General features: G+C 33.7%; 1 protein-coding gene across 1 annotated transcript; it reads right to left on the bottom strand.

The window, feature by feature from the left end:
- Positions 1–2731: 2731 nt before the first annotated feature.
- On the bottom strand, positions 2732–23181 carry LOC143231989 (uncharacterized). The gene is made up of 4 exons (XM_076466945.1): positions 23025–23181; positions 9426–9463; positions 7473–8042; positions 2732–3697 (listed from the first exon to the last, which is right to left on the bottom strand). The coding sequence occupies exons 1-4, from the start codon at positions 23137–23139 to the stop codon at positions 3344–3346; spliced, it is 1077 nt and encodes a 358-aa protein (XP_076323060.1). The 5' UTR covers positions 23140–23181; the 3' UTR covers positions 2732–3343.
- Between the last annotated feature and the right edge of the window lie 825 nt (positions 23182–24006).

Here is a 24006-nt window from a genome sequence, read left to right as displayed (position 1 = left end):
AGTACAGGGTTTAAAGATAAGCAACACTCCTAGTGCCAGGATTATAAATAAACAGTTCATCCCGTGCCGGATTTATAGATAAACAGCTCGTCCAGTGCCACGTGTATAGATAAATAGCTCTCTCAGTGCCTGGTTTACAGATAAGTATCTCTCCTGGTGTCGGGTTTATAGATAAACAACTTTCGCAGTGCTAGATTTATAAATAAACATCCACAACTGTGCGTGGTTTATATTTAAACAACACTCCAATGTTTAGTTTATAGATAAACAACTTTTTCAGTTCCAGATTATGTAGTATTACCTCATATTCACATAGAAATTGTAAGTATTTAGCATTTTTGTCCAAGTTGGACGTGTGTTATTTCCAGGTATTTTTGTTTTACAATGTTCTATGATATGGAAAACAGAGTGGTATGACAATCACCGCGTATTGGGAATATTTCATAATGTCTTACATATAGCTTTGCATGTTATTAACGTCTATCTATGATACAAACTTTTTAAACATGTGACAGGAGCTACAGTCGAGTATTTCCAGTATAATAACCATGAAAGAAGAAAATCTTTGTAAACATTTATTCTAAAACATAGGATTATAGTAACAATATTATCACAATATTATTGCGTCACGTGATTTATTCGAAATTATTTATATTAACTCAGCAATAGAAACAGCAGTATTTCAATGGTAACTTAAGATAGATATCAGTACTGTTATTCGTTTCAAAGAGAGAATAACCCCCAGGAGGGCTTTGACTTGAACATTTAGCCCACGTACTCCAAAGATGCTGTTCAAAAGAGTTTCCGCAAACGATGTCTTTCAATCTTATATTGAAAGCACTATAATTGATCAAAATTGATTTTAATTACATGTTTTGTCATTTTCTTCTTTTGAAACGACAAAATAAAATTGCCAAGTAGTTAGTTAATATTAAGTATCTTGGTTACACTATGCATAATACATTCTTTGGTTGTTGTTTTTCTCAATGGATAAGCTGTATATTTTCTACGTTCGTACGAGGCTAAAATTCATGATTGATTTTTATCCTCTGTGATGGATAATACATAAACAGACCGTTGTGTAATTTTGCGCTGAAACAAATAAATGTGTTGTTCATTATTTAAATACTCATATAAAGATTTTTTTTTGAAAATGTTGGTATATCTAACGTAATAATGTGGTCAACTTTATACATTTCTGTGCTGCTATAACCGTAATTTAAAACTTTAGTTGTTGTTGTTGTTTTTGTTTTTGGATAAATTACGTTGTGTGACTTTTCTCAGTATTAGATAAGAACAGTTATGTTAACCGTATTTTTACAAACAATTATTCTTAAATGCACTCCTATTTCCTAGATGACGCTACTATGGCACCATTCTGCTGGTCCATGAAAACATTCATTGTATTCGTGGACAAAGGGAAAAAAATCACAGGACCAGCGATCATAGAATATTCTGTAAATGTGAGATTTCACGTGAAAATATAAATAAACGAAGAGGGGTAACGATATTTATTTCCACGTGAATTACATTCAAAAATCATTACTGTGTTTTAATTAAAAGTGAACTAAATTAACTTTATATGTTAAACTTGGATTTCAATGGCCGAATTTCCATTAACCTTGATTTGTTTGATTTTAAATACAAAACTGCGCATCTCAGTGTTTTCACTGTTCCCACTGCAGGAATCGACCCCCATGTTGCAGGTTATACGCTTTCAAGCTGACCGCTGAGCCACCTGAGGAGAGGGGAGCATTAACCCTGAAAAGCATATTTTCACGATTTGCTGAACTTTACTGTTGAGTGTTTTAAAATGGCAGTTCCTTAATTGTTGTTGCTTATTATTAATGTGCATTTACTGTCTCTATTAGAAACAGAAGAACTAAAGTGTAAAGCTGTTGTAGATCTTTGTTTTAGTACTACCTGCATTCTGTGGACCGTGAGAAACTGAACCCTGGAGTTCACCACCGTAAGTCCCAATCTTACCTTTGATATGCCAGAGAATATACTCAAAAGTAGCGAATGTGGAGAAACACTATAGTAAAAATAATTAAAAACTACAGTAAATAGTCCTAGGTATGGAATACAGATAAACTACAACCATGTCTTTATATCATTGCATATTTACAGAAGTCCAGCAGATTAGTAAAAATGTTTAAAGGAATTATGGGGTTTATGCTAAAAATACCAAATATTAAACGCGTATAAAGTTTGATCTATTTATAAGTATTAGATACGAGCTCGTACAATTTTTCAACGTGGCGGCCATGTCTTCTCAAGATTTAAACTTTTACTGATGTCTGGTTTACAAACTCATATTGCTCATTGTTTTTCTATTATAACTGACACATTTGTAGGCCATGAACTACTTTTTAAATCTGACATTTAAATTTTGATTTCAATGGCCAACAATGGCTGCCACAGATCTGGAAAATAACGATTATTGTAAATAATTATTAAGCATTATACATATTTCATACAATTATGGATACGGAACTGCAGAGAAAATATATATATATAGTTTACCTTTGACTAGCTGCTTACCCTCTAGTGTAACATTTCAAAATTCGGTTGTTAGGCAATAACGTGAACAACTATCTACTTGTTCAACTTAGATAATGATATGCAAAATAATTACAACAATTAGAAATTAAATTTGATTGGAAAATATATATAAACAGCACGGTTGTTGAAAGTTTCAGTTACCTTGAGAAATAGCGCACGAGACAAATAATTTAAGATTTGTTTATTTCAATTTGAACAGCGGTATGTCTAAGAGCTTACACTGCTAAAAACCGGGTTTCAATAACGTTGGTAGGCAGAGCACAGATAGCACATTGCGTAGCTTTGTGCTTAATTCTAAACAAACAAATAGTTCGAGCTATACCTTAAGTACATCTAAGTCAAACAGTTAAAGAAAAACATTAATTTCATTATAAACGTTTATTTAGCATTTCGCAAAATAGTGGAATTTTCACGGAAATTTGTGATAAATGCATTTCCTAATTTACAAATAGTCGTGTTCCGATTTATCTACGTTTCAATCCGTGTGAATAACACATGTACATAATTCTTTATGTAGTATTGCATACCTCAAAAGGAACCATCCATCACTCTCACTGTGCAATAAGTGGTACAGGAATTAAACCTCTGAAAGTCATTCTCTTAATCAAATATACTTTTCAGAAAAACTTTCAGCACAGGTTTATATACACAACTCTATATTTAGAAACCATTGTTTAAGAAAATAAAAATGTTATATATCAATATTAAATCATCCTCGCAACATAAATGAAACATAAGACAGTTTTTATCGAAACTCAGCCCACATCAATTATCGTTCTCACTTCTTCTTTTCGTCTTCATAATAATCATCTTCTTCATAATAATTATCGTCTTCATAATAATCATCGTCTTCGTAGTCATCTTCCTCTTCGTCACGCTTCTTGCTTCTATTTTTGTTCTTATTTCTTCTGTTCTTGCTCTTCCGTTTTCTCTTCCGTCTCTCTTCCCGCTGTTCTTCCCTGGACAGGGTGGTTGTTTCTACAAACAGGTCCTCATTCCTGTTGTAGTGCATCTCCGAATTTTCGCAATCCACTGTGTTCACAAATCTGCAGGTGAAAGTTGTTTGATCGTACAACGTGTAATTCGGACACAAGAAGTCGTATCGTTGACCTCCGAAACACCAGTGGAACAACTGAAAAATACAAAACAGTATTTCATTAATCTTGACACTTTCGGTTCAGTTAAGAAATATGTACATACTTACAAATACATACAACTTTAAAGGAAAAACTAAACATTTCCAACAAGAACTGTCTGAGCAAATGATATGATTGAAATACTTTTAGTTTCAAACACTTCCCTCCACCAAGTGACAATAATGTTGAAAACGGACGTCAACCATATAGGAAACAGTTAACACCTTTCCTAAATTTATTATTTTATATTTAGGGAAAACACCAGATGGATCTCTCATACAGCTCTGGATTTCATAACTCAGTTCGAATCTCTGAGATACCGCAATCTATTTTAAACTATGGGTGCGTTACAAGAGTGACAGTTAATTCATTGCTGAAGACGAGCAGTAGGGTGCTGCTAATTAATTGCCTTCCTCTGGTGAGTAATTCAAAATGAGGAACGGCAGCAGGACAACTTTTGTAGCTTAGTCTTAAATACAGAACAAGCGAAAAGTGAAAATTTTTCATACGAATGAAGATAAGATGAACTAGTTATGTTTACATTGTTGAAAGAATGAATAAAATTAACGTAATAGTAGATAGAAAATTAAGCCAGCTAATATAGTTTTAGATAAAAATAAAGAAAATTAGAGTAAATGTAATAGTGTGCATGTTTTCTTTCAGCAAAAACAAAACGGTATCGAGCTTCTGATTTTAGCGTTGCAAATCCGAAGATTTAACTGATGTCCGAGCAAAGGACAATTGTAGAAAGAAAATTAAGCCAGCTAATATAGTTTTAGATAAAAATAAAGAAAATTAGAGTAAATGTAATAGTGTGCATGTTTTCTTTCAGCAAAACAAAACGGTATCGAGCTTCTGATTTTAGCGTTGCAAATCCGAAGATTTAACTGATGTCCGAGCAAAGGACAATTGTAGAAAGAAAATTAAGCCAGCTAATATAGTTTTAGATAAAAATAAAGAAAATTAGAGTAAATGTAATAGTGTGCATGTTTTCTTTCAGCAAAAACAAAACGGTATCGAGCTTCTGATTTTAGCGTTGCAAATCCGAAGATTTAACTGATGTCCGAGCAAAGGACAATTGTAGAAAGAAAATTAAGCCAGCTAATATAGTTTTAGATAAAATAAAGAAAATTAGAGTAAATGTAATAGTGTGCATGTTTTCTTTCAGCAAAAACAAAACGGTATCGAGCTTCTGATTTTAGCGTTGCAAATCCGAAGATTTAACTGATGTCCGAGCAAAGGACAATTGTAGAAAGAAAATTAAGCCAGCTAATATAATTTTAGATAAAAATAAGCAAATTAACATAATTCAAGATAGAAAGTAAGAATTTTAAAGAGTAAGGTAAATAGTTGTCGTGTAGCTACGACTTTTTTTTAACATTGAATGATGTTTTACCGTGTAAAATGGTCATTATATTAAGTACTACACCTTTCCACAGCTTATGAGTTTAACTCTCAAATTACCTTTTACTTGGCTGGAGTAAGTGACTGTTAACCCATTGAAGATACTTAAGATGTTTAAAACATTAAAAATAAACATACAATATTAAACAGTTGCACAATAAAAAGGCTTTATTTAAAATGGGTATTTAAAATATAACTAATGTTTGTGTAACTACAAACAGAACAGCATTATTTTGCGACGAAGTTGAGACACAAGTATATAACAAAATTATAAACGTAACATATTATCAATATATAATGTTATAACAAACGGTTATAATTGGTTATGAAAACTGATAATCGAACGCTTGATTGTTTCACTCTAACGACCAATCTTCAGTTATTCTATTTAATTGTCACAACACTATTATTATAATTTTTCCCCCAGTGCCTCAGTGATAAGTCTGTGGACTTATAATGCTAGCCCGGCCTGGCCAGGTGGGTTAAGGCATTCGACTCGTAATCTAAGGGTCGCGGGTTCGAATCCCCGTCGCACCAAACATGCTCTCCCTTTCAGCCATGAGAGCGTTACAATGTTATGGTCAGTTAAACTATTCGTTGGTAAAAAAGTAGCCCAAAAGTTGACGGTGGGCGGTGATGACTAGCTGCCTTCCCTCTAGTCTTACACTGCTAAATTAGGGACGGCTAGCGCATATAACCTTCGCGTAGCTTTATGCCAAATTCAAAACAAACCAAACTTATTATGCTAGAATCAGCGTTTTTGGTACCCGTGTAGGTGCATCACAAACAGCACATTGTATACCTTTGTGCTTAATTATTAAAAAACACACCGTTAATAGTTAGTGTGACTAATTGCCACACTGACGGTATTTTCTGTTTAACTTTTTTGTGTAACTCACATACAACCAGCAAAAAAGCTACGGACAACAAGAAGTTTGGTGCCGACATAATTAAGAGAACTGTTAAAAGTTAACTAAAAAAATATTGTTGCTGGTGATACGCACGTTGAAGCCTGCGAGTTATAGGATCGAATTCCACTACTCTCACCCTTTTAGTTGTAGTTGTGTTATAACGTGTCTGTCAGTCCCAATAACTGACAGGAAAGAGTAGCCTAAGAGTTGGCGATGAGTAGTGTTAACAAGCTGTCCTTTCAATAATCCATATCACAGAGAGCCCTCGAGCTGCTTTGCTAGAGATTCGAAACAATCAAACAAAAACACCCTACTAATTGAACACAACTGTTCCTATAGCAAACGTTTGTTACGGTTGCCTTCATCCAACGTGGTCCGACATGGTCAGGTTAAGGTTAAGGCACTTGACTCGTAATCGGAGGGTCGCGGGTTCGAATCCTCGTCGCATCAAACGTGAACAACTATCTACTTGTTCAACTTAGCATAATGACATGCAAAATAATAATAACAACACTTAAAAATTAAATTTGATTGGAAAATATGTATAAACAATCAATCCAAGTTGAAAAATTTCACACCATGCTAGGCCCGGAGCGAATACTGAGAGAACAAATACGGTACCAGATAAGAAAGTTTCCCACCATATCATGTCATGACCTGGAGATAACACTGGAATGGCATACACAGAACCAATCCTAATCGGAAAGTTTCCCACCATGTTATGTCATGACCTGGAGATAACACTGAGATGACAAATACTGTTAGTCCTGATTGGGAAGTTTCCAGAGTCAGTCTAGCGACAAATCCAGAATCACGCAACGATAATACTGTCGACATAGATTTGCTTATAATATTATCGAACTTAAAAATGTAATTATGGAGTTAAGACGGGTTATGGAAACTTTTCATTGAGTTTCATAAAGTGTATTATATATATATATACATTATAAGGCTACCTGCTGTGTCAACCGAGGAAAATCGAGCTCCTGATTTTAGCATTGTAAATCTGAAGGCTGTTCGCTGTACCACTAGGGGCTTTTCCTATTTAATCGGAGCTGAGCATTGTTTTCTAGCAACTTTGTTACACAACACATTTCTTTTCATGGAGAGGAATCACTTTATCATTTTAGAAGATGTGATAAAAATTCATTATGTAAAGACGAACAACTAAATCGTATTAGGAACTAAAGGTCATGTTCTCTGCCACTGATGTTTTTTATAATCTCAAAGATCCCTAACAATTTTCATACAAAAAACTTTTTCTTAGCATTTTTTTTGTTGATGTGAAAAGATTACAGAGGTCAAATAAGGTGCAATGTAAATATTTTAGGTTGCATTTTTTCGAGATGTTGGATTACTGGGCAAGGACAGTTACTAGTATTAGAAGCAAACACATAAACAGCGAAATCATCATTACGAATTGCGTAAAGTTTTGAAGGTAAAAATAACAAATTACCTGACATTTGTGCAGAACATTAGAGTAATATCCATCATGACGACCATCGCATTTAAAGTTAATATCTTCGGGCACAGAAATGAAAAACGGATAAGAGTTTAGATCCACACCATTCAGTTCTCGAGGGCGGTTGGGGTCCGACAAATAGTCAATGTATCTTCCATCATCACGAGGTGGATAATACCGGCGAGGCTTAGTGGTGGTTGGCGGAAGCGTGGTAGTGGACGTGGTTGGTGTTTCAAACTTCTCTAGATCCTGTTGAGGAATATTCCGAGAGAATTCTGGACGGATATTTTTGGCATTAATGGGTCTACTCCTAAACCCGGGTCGACGAAGTCTTTCACGCCCTCGGAGTAACGGTCGTTTTCTCCTAGGAACTGTGGGCTGAGTTGTAGTTGTTGTGGTAGTTGTTAAGAGTTGGTCTTGATAGTAATCATAATAGTCTTCGTAGTCATAGTAACTAGGACTTTCGGTTGTTGTTGTTACCTGTAGCTTATCAGGACTACTCCTATGGCTTCCTGACAGTCCAAATGCTGGACGAGGCCGTCTTTGAAAAACTTGTCTTTTTTCCTGTCGCGAGAAATAAGAAAGGTAAGCCAAGATAGTTTGGGTAGTTGTAAATTCACAATTACCTATTAAAACGTTTTTGTAGAATTAAATTTAAGTTTCTGGGGAACAGGAAAACAGATTATCATGGGTTCAATTGTTTATTTTCTGTTAAGTATCTGTAATTTTAATCAAAATATCTAGTACATGTCATTTATGTTATTACGAAGATTTACTTACTAAACATTTTTAAATATATATTTATTCACATACTGACTGAATTAGTCTAATAAGTAGAAGTGATGAAATGTTTTAAGGTAACATGTATTAGTTTGCAAAGTAAACAACAATGACGATAATTTCTTGATTAGTCAGTGGTCAGTTTAAATGCTTACAACACCAGAATACAAGGTTCAGTCCCCCCCCCCAGAAGATAGAGCGCAGATAGCTTATTATGTGTCTTTGTGCTAAAACATCACCATCAGAGATGGCATGTACAAAATTTCCAAGTTAATCAAATAGAATAGTACTTTCTAAAATGACGTCGTGAATATTTTATTTGTTATAAAATCCAAGGAAATTTGACACTGTGATTATCGTAATATTATGGTATAAATTAACAGTATTGTTTTATACGAATTTGAATTAAGCGTTGTTTTCTGGTAGCTTTGTCACACAAACAAAAAAAAATCCCGCCCTGGGGAGAAACCACTTTACCAATGTAAAGGATTTCATAAACATTCATCCAAATAACTAAAAATATTAGAAATAAATGTTCATATTTTCTGCCGCTGATGTTTTATAACTGATCCACTTACTAGCAAATCATCGCTATTACACGTACAGTAAATCTGAATATATTTTAGTTGAACTGTGTAGGTTTTTATTTATTTGAGTATTTTTAATCCATACTGTATCTCTGCTTTTATGTGATGAAAGTAAAGGTGGAAAATCATAAATACATAAAGTTAGCTCTATGAAACACTGAACAATAAATATTTTAATCCTCAATAATATGATACTAACATTTTCTTTATACCAATTTTTATACTATGGTCTATTGTTTCTTATATGTAATGAAGTAATTTTCTCTGCATCAATGTGAACTGCGACTTGTGTTTGGTTGTAAATAATCATTCTTCAAAGAGTTTAAGTCTAACTTTCTAGAAATGATTAACGTACTTAAGTCTAGAACCACACTAGCGACACCTCTTGTTAAGTGTGGGAATAAATTGATTAAAGCATTAATCTTCATGTTCCTTAAAATTTAGTGGTGTTTTAGAAACAACTCTTCAATAATTAATTAATATTTTCCATCTGGATCTGATATTTTAGCGTTAGGCACATTACTGAACCAATCTATCAAATATTTTTCTTAATGTAAAAAAAGTAAGTAAATGAGCTTACCAGCACATGGGAAGCACAATCAGGAGAGAGAAAACTTACTGTGTAGAAAAAGAAAATATACAATATTTCAATTTTAACAAATCATCATTTGAAACATCAAAATATGATTTACAAGGAATACTACTGAAATTTAATACATCAATTTAAACACTTACGTTTTCTTCAAAACTTGATAAATTATATGAAACAACAAGCTTTAATAGCTATCTTTCAGAAGATATCAACTCGAAAACAATCTTTGACTAAAATCTCAAAGTATCTTATACCGAAGAATCAACGATAAATAGACTTCCAATCAGCAAAACCCGTTTCACAATTAATTCTACATCTTTAAAGAAGAGCTGAGTTCTTCCACTTCCACAGGTACATTTCTTATTGTTCGGAGTGAATTACCAGTATAAACAAACACTTTCTGAACGAGCTAAAGGTAAATGAAACGTATAGTTAAAATATCCCTTTGTGCTTCAATAACTTTTCATATGAAGCCACAAGTTTCACTAAATTGTTCCAGGTAAATACATATTATAAACATATATTAAAATATATACTTTCAGTGTAAACTGTATCTCTTCTAGCGAAGTAACTTAACAGAGAGTTAAGTATACAGCTTGGTTATACTTTATTAGTATTTATTATATACATAGTACAATACTTAAAACTACATTAAAGTATTTATGAATATTTCTTTGCGTTTCAAATTATCTTTTAAAACTAAAGAAAATGTTAAAATGTTCTTTCTTAGTTTCTACACACAGTAATAGTTAGCCTACTTCTGTAACCATTAACTATAAACTTGCACGTGCAAACACTTATCATAAGTAATGTTCTTTAAACATTAAATATAAACCAGCGAAGTTAAATATTGATCATAAACCAACCTATGTTGACATTAATTATTGTCTAGCTTTGTGTAAATATCAAACTATAAACGTAGTAAGAACTAACAGTAAAGAAAGCCAAATTCTTTGAACGCTAAACATAAACTAGCTTATGTAAACATTTATCATAAACCACCGTTTTCTTAACATTTACCATAAACTGGTTTCTATAAACAATACTAAGAAACTGTTTTTTTTATAAAACTGAGCCGTATAAATAGTTCTGTAGGCACTGACAACAAAAGAACTTGATTAAAAATTAATCATAAATCAGCTTATGTAATCATTACTTATACATGTTCTTTAAGCATTAACTATAATCTGATGTCTGCAGAATTTAACTGTACACTGGCTTCTGTAGACATTAACTATAATCTGACTTCTACAAAAGTTAACTATATCCTGATTTCTGAAAATAACTCTAAAATAAACTTTTCAAGAAAGTAAAGCAAAATGATCTAATCAAATACCTGATCATACTGTTTATGTGTATTTCAGAAGTTTTGTACTTGTATACTAACAAACATTAGGTGTTCTTGTTACTTTCAGTATTGTTCAAGAAGAGTTTTTTTTCTAAATACAGAAATTCTGACAATCCTCAACCTAAACACTGATGCTACCAATAGATATTAGAAAAAATTTTATAAAAAATAAAATTCAAGATAATTTATATCTATTGATACTTAACACTTGATACGGTTTCTTTAACTTATTTAACCTTCATTACAATTCTGTTACTCCATAGACGAATACTATTACTGCAGGTACATTTACATGGAACGGTTTGTTTCTTGTCAAATACGATGGTATACAATGGGCTATCTGTGTTCTGCCCGCTACGGGTTGTCGAAACCCAATTTTTGGCATTATAAGCCTTCAGGCTTGCAGCTGAGCTGTCGACGGGCTATTCTAATCAAATAAACTACATAACAAAAGAAGCTGTTATATTGATAGAACCTGCAGAAAAATCTTTCTTACGCTTCACTCGTACAAATTGAATTTCTCTTTGAACAACAAACAAATAAAATAATTTAAAAAGTAGAAAACTGTTGATATTCTAGATTGAAATATGATTCATATTAAAGAACTAATAATAATTAATATCTCAAGTAAAACAAGAGAAATCGAAACTACTCCTTTAAAGTAAAAATATATACGTGTATATAATTTATATGTCACAGTTATTTGTTATTTTGAATTAAGGAGAAAGCTACACAATGAGCTATCTGTAGTCTGCCCACCAGGAGTATCGAAACCCGGTTTTTTGCGTTGTAACTCCGCAGACATACCGCTGAGCCACTGGGGAGCTATGTATTACACCATATAAAAATGTAAATATTTTTTCAATTAAAAACCATACGCTTTATTGTTCATCTTCAGTTTACCACAAAAAATATATTTAACAAAACTGTGAAAAGAAACTTAGTAGTAACCCCTCAAAATTAAACGAGGGCATTAGCCCTTAACGTGAATGTTACGAAGGAAAAGCGACGGTGTTAAGCTCACCTGCGGTTATTTTACTAGTTTATTTTGTAGCCTAAAGTTAAAATTTCATCACCCTGAGTACCTTGAGATATGTACTGAATTATACTAAAACTAAAATGATTTTGTATGTCACGACAATCAAGATATGAAACTGTTCTCCAGCTGTCCACTATATTACCATTTGGTTACAGCTACCCATTTTGTCTGGTTGTTTTCAGCCTAATCTATAAGTATTAAAATAAATAAAAACTAAAACACATTGCCTATCACGAGTTCACGACAAGAGATTGATAAATGTTACATAGAAGTAATGGGTCAAAACTTTCTCTTTGATTCTCTACTGTTAAAATAAAAGAGCAATTTATGTCGTCAGCTGTTTGATGGGCTAAACGCAGAGTTCTGTAAGAGTTCGTCCATTAGACTTTTATAACGCATCGACATATGCCTTCGGTTTTAAACTAGATAAATATATATATGTAAAAACGGTTCGTTTGGGTTGAGAAAATTTTTTTACGTAGAGGAGCGAACAACGTTTCGACCGTCGTTCCCCTACGTAAACAATTTTCTCAACCGAAACGAGCCGTTTTTACATATATATATTTCTCTACAAGTGGGTTTTCTCGACATCATTGATCAGATAAATATAGTTAAAAACGGTACAAACAAAGTGTTAGAACAAAGAATGTCTGCTATAATCACTCGGCACGAACTTCATGGAAGCCTGGTCCTTTTTCTTTTTTTCTTCTGTAAGGCACATATTACGTGAAAATAAAGTGATGGCGTTATATAAACGATAAAAACCTTTTGTTCAGTTTACCTTTGGTAGATGAATGGTAAAAACCTTTTGTTCAGTCTACCTTTGATAGATGAACGGTAAAAACCTATTGTTCAGTCTACCTTTGATAGATGAACAGTAAAAACCTTTAGTTCAGTCTACCTTTGATAGATAAACGGTAAAAACCTTTTGTTCAGTCTACCTTTGATAGATGAACGGTAAAAACCTTTTGTTCAGTCTTCCTTTGATAGATGAATGGTAAAAACCTTTTGTTCAGTCTATCTTTGATAGATGAACGGTAAAAACCTCTTGTTCAGTCTTCCTTTGATAGATGAATGGTAAAAACCTTTTGTTCAGTCTACCTTTGATAGATGAACGGTAAAAACCTTTTGTTCAGTCTTCCTTTGATAGATGAATGGTAAAAACCTTTTGTTCAGTCTACCTTTGATAGATGAATGGTAAAAACCTTTTGTTCAGTCTACCTTTGATAGATGAATGGTAAAAACCTTTTGTTCAGTATACCTTTGATAGGTGAATGGTAAAAAAATAAGACTCAGGATTACAAATGAATCAAGCAGTTTGAGTCACTGTTCTAAGGCGCAGCACTCAACTTTAAATATATTCAAGGAAATGGTTATTGACAAAAAGGGTTAAAACCTAGGACAAATTTTAAACCTTCTTAATTTGGCACAGTAGTTCTAATTTTAGTTATCGTTTTAACATCTGAAGTCATGACCCACAATGTGAGAACTGTTGTCTCTAAATGTATATATATACATGTATGAGTTGTTCATCTGTCTAGTGTTACAATATGTTGTAAAAAACTGAACCAGCTAATATCTACAGAATTTGACGAAGAAACTCAAACGGTTCTTCTCCACAAAAACAACCAATATATGAGAAGATCAAATGTAAACGGATAAGTAATTGAACTAACATTTGGGAAAAAAACTTATAGCAAAACACAGCATTCCAGTAAACACCAAACTTATTCATTAACCAAGTACAATACTAAAGTCCATACTATGTAAAAACTACACTGACAAACACAAAACCAACATAATTTATACAAAATATAATGCAACAACTGCCACAACTTTTATATTGCAAAAACAAGCACAAAAATGGAAACTAGATTCAAAGAACACAAAAAGCACCTTCACACGTTTTTGAACACTGCAAATCAAATAAACACAAAATAACCATAGAAAACACCCAGATATTAAGTAGGGAAACAAATATAAACAAACGCAAAATCAAAGGTAAGGTAGTAAAAATAATTTGAAGTGATGGTTTAGAAGCTAAAAGCTTTATATGTTCTTGTCAAACCTTACAATCAAGTTTGTTTTTCCACAAAAAAAAAGAGAGTCAAAGAAACAGCAATCTCAACTATTTGCCCAAGACGTACCTGTCGTATGCCTTGATGTACACCCGAAGGACTTTTGAATTTACAATCTGTTTAAATGTGGTCTCGGGAGATAACGTATACGGACATTGGATTATCTAAGGAGAGTTTATCCAGATTTATGACCTAACTTTGACTTTACCATCCTTCACAAACGTTTGTTGCAATGAAGGTATGTATTTATATAACAGTGTGTGACCAAGACCAACAGGCTGAGCGCGAATAATGCAAGAAACAGAGATTTTATGTCGAGGTAAGTCTATATGAAGAAGTAAAACCAAAACGAAATACGGTGCTGATATGAGGAAAACCTCAACAAGTGAATATATTTGGTCTGGTACAAGAATAGGTTAAATAAGATTGGAAAAATCGAAGTTAAAGGATATGTTGATCTATAGAAGATCTTCTAGGCTAAGCTATAATTCTATAAATTTAATGTCATTGCTGTTATAGTCAGGTCTGGGAAAGGATGAAAAGAAGACCCGACTAAACTTGCAAGATGGGCAGTTCCGAGATATTAATGTTCACTTGCACGTCATCGTTGTCTAAAGAATGGAAAACGTTAGAGGATAAAGATTAGTTTATTTCATAATAAGCTAATCAGAAAAAGAAACTAAATTCCCTAAATGACACCTTGTGGTGGAGGATAAAGAAAACGGAACTGTCAAATCATCAAGGAATACCATCAGTGTAGAATCAATACATCAGTACTTAGTATGGTCAGTGTGGAATCATTACATCAGTATTTAATATGGTCAGTGTAGAATCATCACATCAGTACTTAATATGGTCAGTGTAGAATCATTACATCAGTACTTAATATGGTCAGTGTAGAATCATCACATCAATACTTATTATGGTCAGTGTAGAATCAATACACCAATACTTAATTCTTCCAAAGGAAAAAGATTAGCCTTTTAATGAGCATTATGGAGGACAGACCAAAAATATATTAACATGCTTTGGGCCAACAACTAACTCTATTTATTATTGTCCAGTAAGATATTGTTTTCTATTAAATTAACTGGACTTGAGGATTGAATGATTTGGCCATTATCAATAAGAAACCTGGGATTAATAACAATTACATTATAGTACTAAAGATACACTAGGAAGAAATGTTTCATTATTCGTTAGTAAATAATTACAAATTAATTCAAATTTTTTGACAATCAGTTTGTAAAACAATTAATAATCTTGAGGTAACCCGTTTAAGTAGCACCTGAAGTTTAACCCTTCCATGAAAATGATTGAAATTTCACCAACATAGCTCTATCTGAGTTAAAGCTCAGTTCACACCTAGTTAATAATCTGTTTATTCTAATTTGTAAAGTACACGAACACGCTGTAATAAAAGGTTTGTTGTTTACTGAGGCACAAACGTCACGCGAACATATATGTTGTTGTACATAAGCGTACGGTGTACTTCTATCTTGTGTTGATATATTTATACTGAAATTTTCTTTTATTCTGTGTTATGTGTAAGTTTCACATAACACATGGCCGAAAATGTTTTTAGGTTCATCATATTCTAGTTGAATATTTTTTTGTTATTTTTGAGTAAATAATACGTGTCTTGGTGGTAATGATATTGCTACAATACTGTACTTAGTGCAAGGATTCCCACAGTAATGTCCCTCAATTCAGTTAATATCTCGAGGTTAGGGTGTTACCTTTTTTTTTAAATGAGAATGACTTGTCACGTGAACATCAGTCGGTCTGACATTTTTTTTTCAAAGTAAAGAACGCATGTGTGATCCGTTTGGTACATGGATTCAGCCTGGTCATTTGAAGAAAGAAGTTTTAACAAAAAATGATCGGATCGTGTCAAATAAAACAAGTATAAACACTGTGTTTGTCATTTTGTTTTGTAGTTTGTGTACACTCTCTTTACCTCATTCATTCTCACTGCTCAGTTACTCAGAAATTTACCGTATTACTTCGAATTTAAAACGCACTTCTTTTCATAATTTTGCAAACTGAAAATTAGGGTAAGTCTTAAATTCAAGGTATTATTTTTCATTCTTCGAAAGTCTCGAAAACATCATTTTCTTCGAAAATTCCTGCATTAATAAAGAGATTGAACTACATTTTAAAAGGAACTTAGCTCAGAAAAATTAAAAACACGTACAAAACGTCAAATTTGCCGACGTCAGCGCCTCTAGCGGTGTAGTTAGATATCACCGTCCTCAGTCTTTGTCTGACTTTCCTGTTGTTCAGGAGCTATTTTATTGAGCTTTTTTATTTTTCATGCATTTTTTACCAATGGAAAAGCGTTTCACGTACGATGCCAAATTTAAAATAAAAGTTATTTTGTGTGCCGAACAGATTGGGAATCATGCAGCCGGTGAAAAGTATACAGTGAGTGAGGCAAATGTACGTCGTTGGTGTGGTATGAAAACCAAATTGTTTTCTTGCGAGAAAAGAACAAAGTCATTTTCCGGCCCAAGAAAAGAAAGACATCCTGAAATTGATGCTTCCGTTTTTACGTATTTCAGAGAGTCACGATATAAAGGATTGACTGTAACGTTAGAAGTCTTAATGTTAAAAGCAAAAGAATGTGCAGGAAACAGTGGTATTTGTTTCAATGCTAATTGTGGCTGGTGTGAGAAATTTATGAAAAGAGAAGGTTCATCGTTAAGGTGAAGGACAACAATTAGTCAAAAATTGCCGTCAGATTTTGAAATGAAACCAACTGAATATCAACATTACCTTATTGGTCTACCTCAAAGATGTCAATATTTATTAAACCAAATCGGTAACACAGATGAAACGGCAGTTATTTTTCGACATGCCGCGCAACTTACTGTAATTGCCAAAAGAGAAAAAATTGGTGACAATCAAAAGCACTGGTTATGAAAAGTTAATGTCATGCTATGTGTTACTGTAGATGAAAATAAATTACCACCGTATGTCATATTAAAAAGAAAAACATTGTCAAAAGGAAAATTTTTGCAAAGATGTAATAGTTCGTGCACAAAACAAATGCGTGAATGACATCAGAGTTAATGGAAGAGTGGTTGGGACGTGCATGGAAGCGTCAGCCTGGAGCACTGTTAAAGCAACAGAACATACGTGTAATGGATTAATTTCTTGGCCATCTCTCCGATAAAATCAAGAGTAGGGTAAGAAACAAAAACAGTGATCTGGTAATAATTCCTGGAGGAACGACCGGTCGGTTACAACCGCTTGATGTGTCCATTAACAACCCATTCAAAAATCGTATCCGTAAGCATTATGATGCTTGGCCGAATAAAGACAATTATGCTTTGACACCGACTGACAAATTTAAAAGGTCATCGCCATCAACAACAGTGAAGTGTATTTCAAAAGCTTGGAAGGAAGTGTCGGACAATATTATTAGAAAATTGTTTTTGATGTAACTCCCTCTTCACAGAAGCCCCAACAACTGAAGCCTGAAAGATAGCTTTGAAACTTTACATCCAAGACTCCAACCCATTGATACACATCTCCAGCAACCAATTAACAACCCTTACAGAATTCACTACTAACAAAACTAATTTTATGTTCAATGACCAAAACACCTACAAATAAATCGTCTAAGTATGGGGGATCCTGTGTCACCAATTCTAGCCAACATTTTTATGACACAGAGTGAATCTCATGCGATCAGTTCAGCTTTACATTCACCACTACACTGGTACAGGTATGTTGATGATACAGTTACTGGATTCATATCAACAGAGCACACACTAGTTTTGCAATCACGTTAACTCTGTACACCCCAACATTAAGTTCACCTGTGAACAGGAAGAAACAAACTAATGAAATAGCATTTCTTAACCTCAAGATAACTGGAACCGGTACACAATTCAAAACAGGAACAAATCAGAAAAATCACCCATACTGGATTATACATTCCCTGGGACTCAGCACATAAAACAAAACAAAAGCTCAATATATTAAGAAACCAAATAAACACAGCCACAAAAATATACTAATCTGATAAAATTAACAATGAAATAAGAAAAATAAAACAATACTTCATCAACATCAACAAATTCCTTCAAAAAACCGTAGAAAAGATTATACACATGCACCTAAACCAACAACTAATAAACAACAATAAATCCCAAGATACAACAAGTTACAAAAACTTATACTGCTGCATACCATATGTTCCCGATATCAGCGAAAAAAATAACAAACATTTAGAAAAAACTGATAACAAAAACACAGCATTCCAGTAAACACCAAATTTATTCAAAAACTAGGTACAAAACAAAAGTCCATACTATGTAAAAACTATACTAACAAACAAAACACCAACATAATTTATAAAATACAATGCAACAACTGCCACGATTTTTATATTGGAGAAAAAGCAGAGAAATGGAAACTAGATTCAAAGAACACAAAAAACATCTTCACACGTTTTTGAATACTGCAAATCAAATAAACACAAATTAATCATAGAAAACACTCAGATATTAAGTAGGGAAACAAATACAAACAAACGCAAAATCAAAGAAGCCCTACTTATACGGCAACTGAAACCAAAATTTAACCGATATAAAGGAACACCTTTATACCTATACTAATTAATAACCTACCATCCACCTGCAACGCCACCTACAATTTCGTACCCGTTTATACCCTCGTCCCTAAGACAATTGTTCGTCAACGGTCACATTCAAACTCTCTTTTTCTTAACCTGAAGATGACTTAGGAAGGTCGAAAAGTTGTTCTCTCCTTATCAATAAAAGTGTTAGTACCCATACCAGCCGTTCTGAGATACATCTTTATTTCAAGTGGGCTTCACGTCATCAAGAAATGAGGGCTCAACTTCGCCCGTAGGTCGATAATGATATATGCAGAGCCAACGCTTTGAGAAAGTAATGTTTAATGTCGCTAGTAATACTGTTCGTGTGTTTTGACATAAAAAAGTTGGGAAAGGCGCACCGTTTTTACTATACTACTTTTCTAAAGGCCGACGATAGCGGCAGATACCTTTGCCAGTAAGCATGTATTTTTATCATTCTGTACAAAGCAGACGTTTTTGATTCTAGGGTTAATCCACCAAGTTGCAAATTTGAATCTTATTTTATTCATAGGATAAATGGACTTGTATACAAAAATTGCAGGATTGTCACTGGTTCATGAACGATGTCAGTAGTCCGTGTTTTAATTGTGAAAAGAGTAACAACTGGGAGTTGATAAATATTCACACTTTTTTCCATATTACGGCAGTAATAAAGTGATTACTGATTGACCAATAAATAAGTAACGTTTGTTTAATTTAACTTTAATTTATTTGAACGTCTTAAAGGCAGCTCAAATTACATCTTTCTATTTCTAAGTGGATCATCAGTGAGACAGATAAAATTCGAATTAGAGATCACCTTGAGATACAGCTGACAAGTTCCAACTGTCTTTTTAAGACGTACTTGAGTCTGACCTTGTATAAACCGGTCCTCATTTGGTAGCTAATTATAAAATTGTGTAAATGTAGGTGAATGAACAAATGCGAAATCTCACTTCATAAATAACATTTTTTTGTCTTTTAAAAAAGCTACTACTTGATTTACATAATATTCACGTGATAGTTATTAAAGTATTATAAACCCTAGATTGGGTTTGTTAAGATCATAGCTGTATAACACAGGAATCTAGTCTAGAATTTTAACGTTATATGCCTTCAAGCAAAACCATAAGCCATCGGGATCACCTAGATATGGAACCTTTGTTGGAAATAAACAGTCATTAGTAGTCTAATTAACTAATCGCCTGAAATGCTGTGATTTTAAATAGTAAATTACAAATTACCTTTCAGTCATGAGAAACTTAAGATCCTTTACATTCGGGCTTAAGTCTACAGTCCATTTTTTTATTATAGTAATTAGGCTTAACTTACGGCAACTCACAAACTTCTACTTATGTATCTACTTCATTTCTTTTATGCGTTAAATTTTTTTGCCAGGTTCAGTTACTAATATGTAATAATACAAGGCAGCAAGTTTACATTAGGCGTCATCCTTGTGAGGCCATTAAAACACCAATATTATTCAGTGGAAATTTAGAGACAATGTCAAAAAAATGAATATTTTCCCAGGAAATGAGGCAAACTGTAATTAAAGTTTTAAAATTATAAAGTTTGAATCAGAGCAGTTGTATTATCGTTTCTGTTCATTTCAATGCAAATACATGCAGCGAAGTTACCTTTAGTTGAAAGTAACAGCTATCCTTAAAAAAAAAAACATTCAGACTAAACTATTTTTTGTTTTGTTTTTTTAAATCTGGTGCAAAGCTACACGAAAACTATCTGCGCTAGCCGTCCCTAATTTATCAGAGTAAGGCATGTAATCTTCCTCACCCACTACCAACTCTTGGGCTACTCTTTCACCAACGAACAGTGGGATTTAATAATGGTATTATAACGTCCCCACGCCTGAAAGAGCGAGCGTGTTTGGTGTAATGGGGATTCGAACAAGTGATCTTCACATTAGGAGTCGAGGGCCCTAACCTCCTGGCCATGCCGACTCTGACTAGATTATTAGCAGCTACGTGTGTCATTTAAAGTAAATATACAGACTAAACTACTAGATGTACTTCCGCAGGTTTCCCCAAAGTGGTGTGTTTCTAGAGTAAATAAAACAAAATTAACATTTTTATTTCTCGTTAAGGCGTTTGACTCGTAATCCGAGGATCGCGGGTTCGAATCCCGGTCGTGCTAATCATACTCGCCCTTTCACATTTGGGGCGTTATAATGTGACGGTCAATTCCACTATTCGTTGGTAAAAGAGTAGCCCAAGAGTTGGCTGGCGGTGGGTGGTGATGACTAGCTGCCTTCCCTCTAGTCTTACACTACTAAATTAGGGACGGCTAACGCAGATAGCCCTCGAGTAGCTTTGCGCGAAATTCAAAAAACAAACAAACATTTATCGCTTATAAAGTTCATATGTTATGCTGTACAGTAACCTACACAGTGCACAATTATTCTCGTGAGTTATGACATGCGCACGTTTTATTGATGTCACTAAAGTACAAATTGCAACGTTAAACATCTCTTCTGTAACATTATTTTAGTGTCTACTGAGTAACAGACAACATGCTACTGTAGAGCGGTATTAGTAGTTAAAACAGAAGACCCCTTCAGACTGCATTCGGCTTTCTTTCGGGGAAATTAGCAACTACTTTAAATACGTGTAATTTGAAGTAATGCCCAGCGTTTAAATGCTGTGTAAAAATTTGATTGTTAATCAACCGCAATGCTTATGTCACTGGAAGTTAAACCTTTCGACGTATGTGTCAATGCTTCAAGTCCATACTTGATGGTCAGACAATCACAGTGTATTTATGATTTGTTTGTTACCAAAATATATTTTAGGTTATAATTTACGAGATTCAGAACTTTTCGGTTAGTTAGCTTTATATATTTTAAACCGGAACATTAACTTTATTAACGCAAATATGTGTACACTGATCTAAAAGGCGTAGGAGTTAATAAACACTACATTCGTAACACTTACAAGTACACTAGACGTTAGCATTTTATAGCCTATTAATGAATTAGGAAATTCAGACGTGTCATGCAGTTATACTTGTTATAAGGCGTGATAAAGGGCGTTTACTCTACAAATGCTTCCCAGTAGCACAGTGACATGTCTGCAGACCTACGACTTATAAATCGGGTTCGATAGTCGAGGTGAGGAAAGCAAATATAGTCCATTGTGTAGGTTTATGTTTAACTTCAAACAAACGAAACGAAATACTCCACAAATTATAATCGTAAATCTAGATTAAAATGAGTAAATAAACATAAGATAATTTTTAATGTTATCAGTACTTCCACATAGAACTCTAATAAAAATCAACGCAAAGTTAAATATTCACTTGATTTATTCCCAAGGCAAAGAAAGAATATTATAGCTGGTACCTCATCATATTATTACCAAATTTAGCACGAGAAGTGAAATGTTAATTTTGGAAACACTGAATGATTTTCTGTGTTCAATGTTGAAAATCTCTCGTTGACGTTACGATTGTAAAAGTTAGTATATAAAATTATATATTCAAGCATCTAAGCCCGCCCTCTACATTCCGACACTCAGTTACACAACCCCTTCAAAACATGTGGTCAGCTTCTGGTCATTTACCTCTTCCTTTCTTTGTGAACCTGACGATGAACGAAGAAGGTCGAAAAGTTGTTCGCTCCTCTACTTAAAAAATTTTTCTCAACCCAAACGAGCCGTTTTTACATATATATTTTTCTCTACAAGTGGATTTTCTCGACATCACTGATTGTAAAAGCTAATGTTATAGTTCCATCGTAACACCTTCTGTAGCACAAACACGTCAAACCCCAAAAGAATATTATGGTTGGTTTGTTTTTTTAATTCTGCGCAAAGCTACACGAGGGTTATCTGCTCCAGCCGTCCCTTTAACACTATAAGACTAAAGGGAAGGCAACTAGTCATCATCACCCACTGCCAACTCTTGAGCTACCAACGAACAGTGAGACTGACCGTCACATTATAACGCCCCCATGTCTGAAAGGGCGAGCATGTTTGGTGTGACAGGAACGCAACCCTGGGGTTACGAGTCGAGTACCTTAACCACCCAGCCATGCAGGGCCTGAATATTATGAAGTCAAGATAAACGTTCCAATTTTCAATTCTAGTAAATCAAGAGCACAGCCATAAAACAAGAACGTATACATGTGTGTGTGAAATAGTGTAGAAAGATTTGGGATTAATAGTCTAAACAAACTATAAAACTGTATATATAAATATATAGGTACTAGTGAACATTGACTTGTACATGATATATACAGAGGAATGAAATATTGTACAATAAAATATTAATTTCTATTGTTTTAACAAATAATGTATCGATAACGTGGACTCTCCGACTCGCTTGACTTCGATCGATTTTAGATATTGAAAAACAGGCGACTAAAGCTATGTCGTTTCGGTCACTCATCGTTAGCCATTTTAACAAAATTATTCAGCAAACAAATGAATTTGTCCGAGTATAAACATTTTGTGCATTTTGGATGGAAATGTGTTGTTTTTTAATCTATCCAAGTTCTTACCTGTATAGAGAAGGGTCACAAGAAGTAGTCGAATGTAAACAGTGTCGAAGAACATGGTCCGCACTGCTCGGGGGACCTCCAGGTAAAAGAGAGTGTTGAAATTACTCCTTTGCATATCAGTATGACAGTCCAGCGTCACAGATCTGCAGTCTAAACTAGGTCTTACATTATATATTTATTTTTTGTATAATGACCTAGTTTTATTTCGCTGTGGGCAAAGTAGCTGTATTTTCGGGGTTTGGTTCTATTTAGCAATACAAAAAACAGTGTTTTTACAGTGGCCTGCATACTTGTATGTTTGTGCTGATAAGATAAATATTTAGTGGTATTAACTGTAGGATGGATGAACGAAGGTTACGATATATTGCTTGTCCTTTTTTTCTGTTTCAGTAAGTGTTATTGTAAAACTACGTATGTATTTTATCAGCAATATGCTTATAATTATTCAGACTTTAACAATGAACTGGGGAGTGACTTTCTATCCCCTCATTCAAGGTTGATGAAACATGATTATTTAATTCAGTAATGGTATTCTGATTCACGTGTAAAATGCCTTTTGTGGTATTTGCGTGTCTGTGTAATTTATAAATAGTTATATGATAAATATATACATATATGTTGTGCCTCTTTCAAGTCAAAGTCACACAAAAGTACAAAGCCGTGGTAAGAACCGGTAATAATGATTTGTTTGTCTGTTTTTGCTTTTCATCAAACCAGTTATTCAGCATTCGCGTTATAAAACCCTTTCACCCTTATTCGTCTGTCTAGCGATCAGCTCACACTGTCTCTTGAGGAACTACTTCCTTGTTTCCTACGTTTTTGTACCAACCTTAAAACGTACAATAATGACGCATCAGAAGGAAAATTAAATATGGACGAATATTAACCGTTAAAACATTTCACTTGGACAAAACTTTTTTAACTATTGGATCAATCGGCAAAAAACGTTAAAGATTTACGAAAATGGCATTAATACAATAAT

This window comes from Tachypleus tridentatus, chromosome 11 (genome assembly GCF_004210375.1).
Source record: "Tachypleus tridentatus isolate NWPU-2018 chromosome 11, ASM421037v1, whole genome shotgun sequence".
In the NCBI taxonomy this organism is placed as follows: Eukaryota; Metazoa; Arthropoda; class Merostomata; order Xiphosura; family Limulidae; genus Tachypleus; species Tachypleus tridentatus.
Note: the sequence above shows the minus strand (reverse complement) of the source record. Positions and strands in the feature narration are given on the sequence as shown.

What these genes read in the sequence shown, in the direction of transcription:
- LOC143231989 (XM_076466945.1), bottom strand. Translation starts at nt 23,139, where the DNA reads ATGCAAAGGAGTAATTTCAACACTCTCTTTTACCTGGAGGTCCCCCGA. An exon ending in TGTGACCCTTCTCTATACAG is followed by an intron (nt 9,464 to 23,024) that starts GTAAGAACTTGG and finishes TTTTCTACACAG; the next exon opens with TAAGTTTTCTCTCTCCTGAT. An exon ending in ATGTTCTGCACAAATGTCAG is followed by an intron (nt 3,698 to 7,472) that starts GTAATTTGTTAT and finishes TGTATTTTTCAG; the next exon opens with TTGTTCCACTGGTGTTTCGG.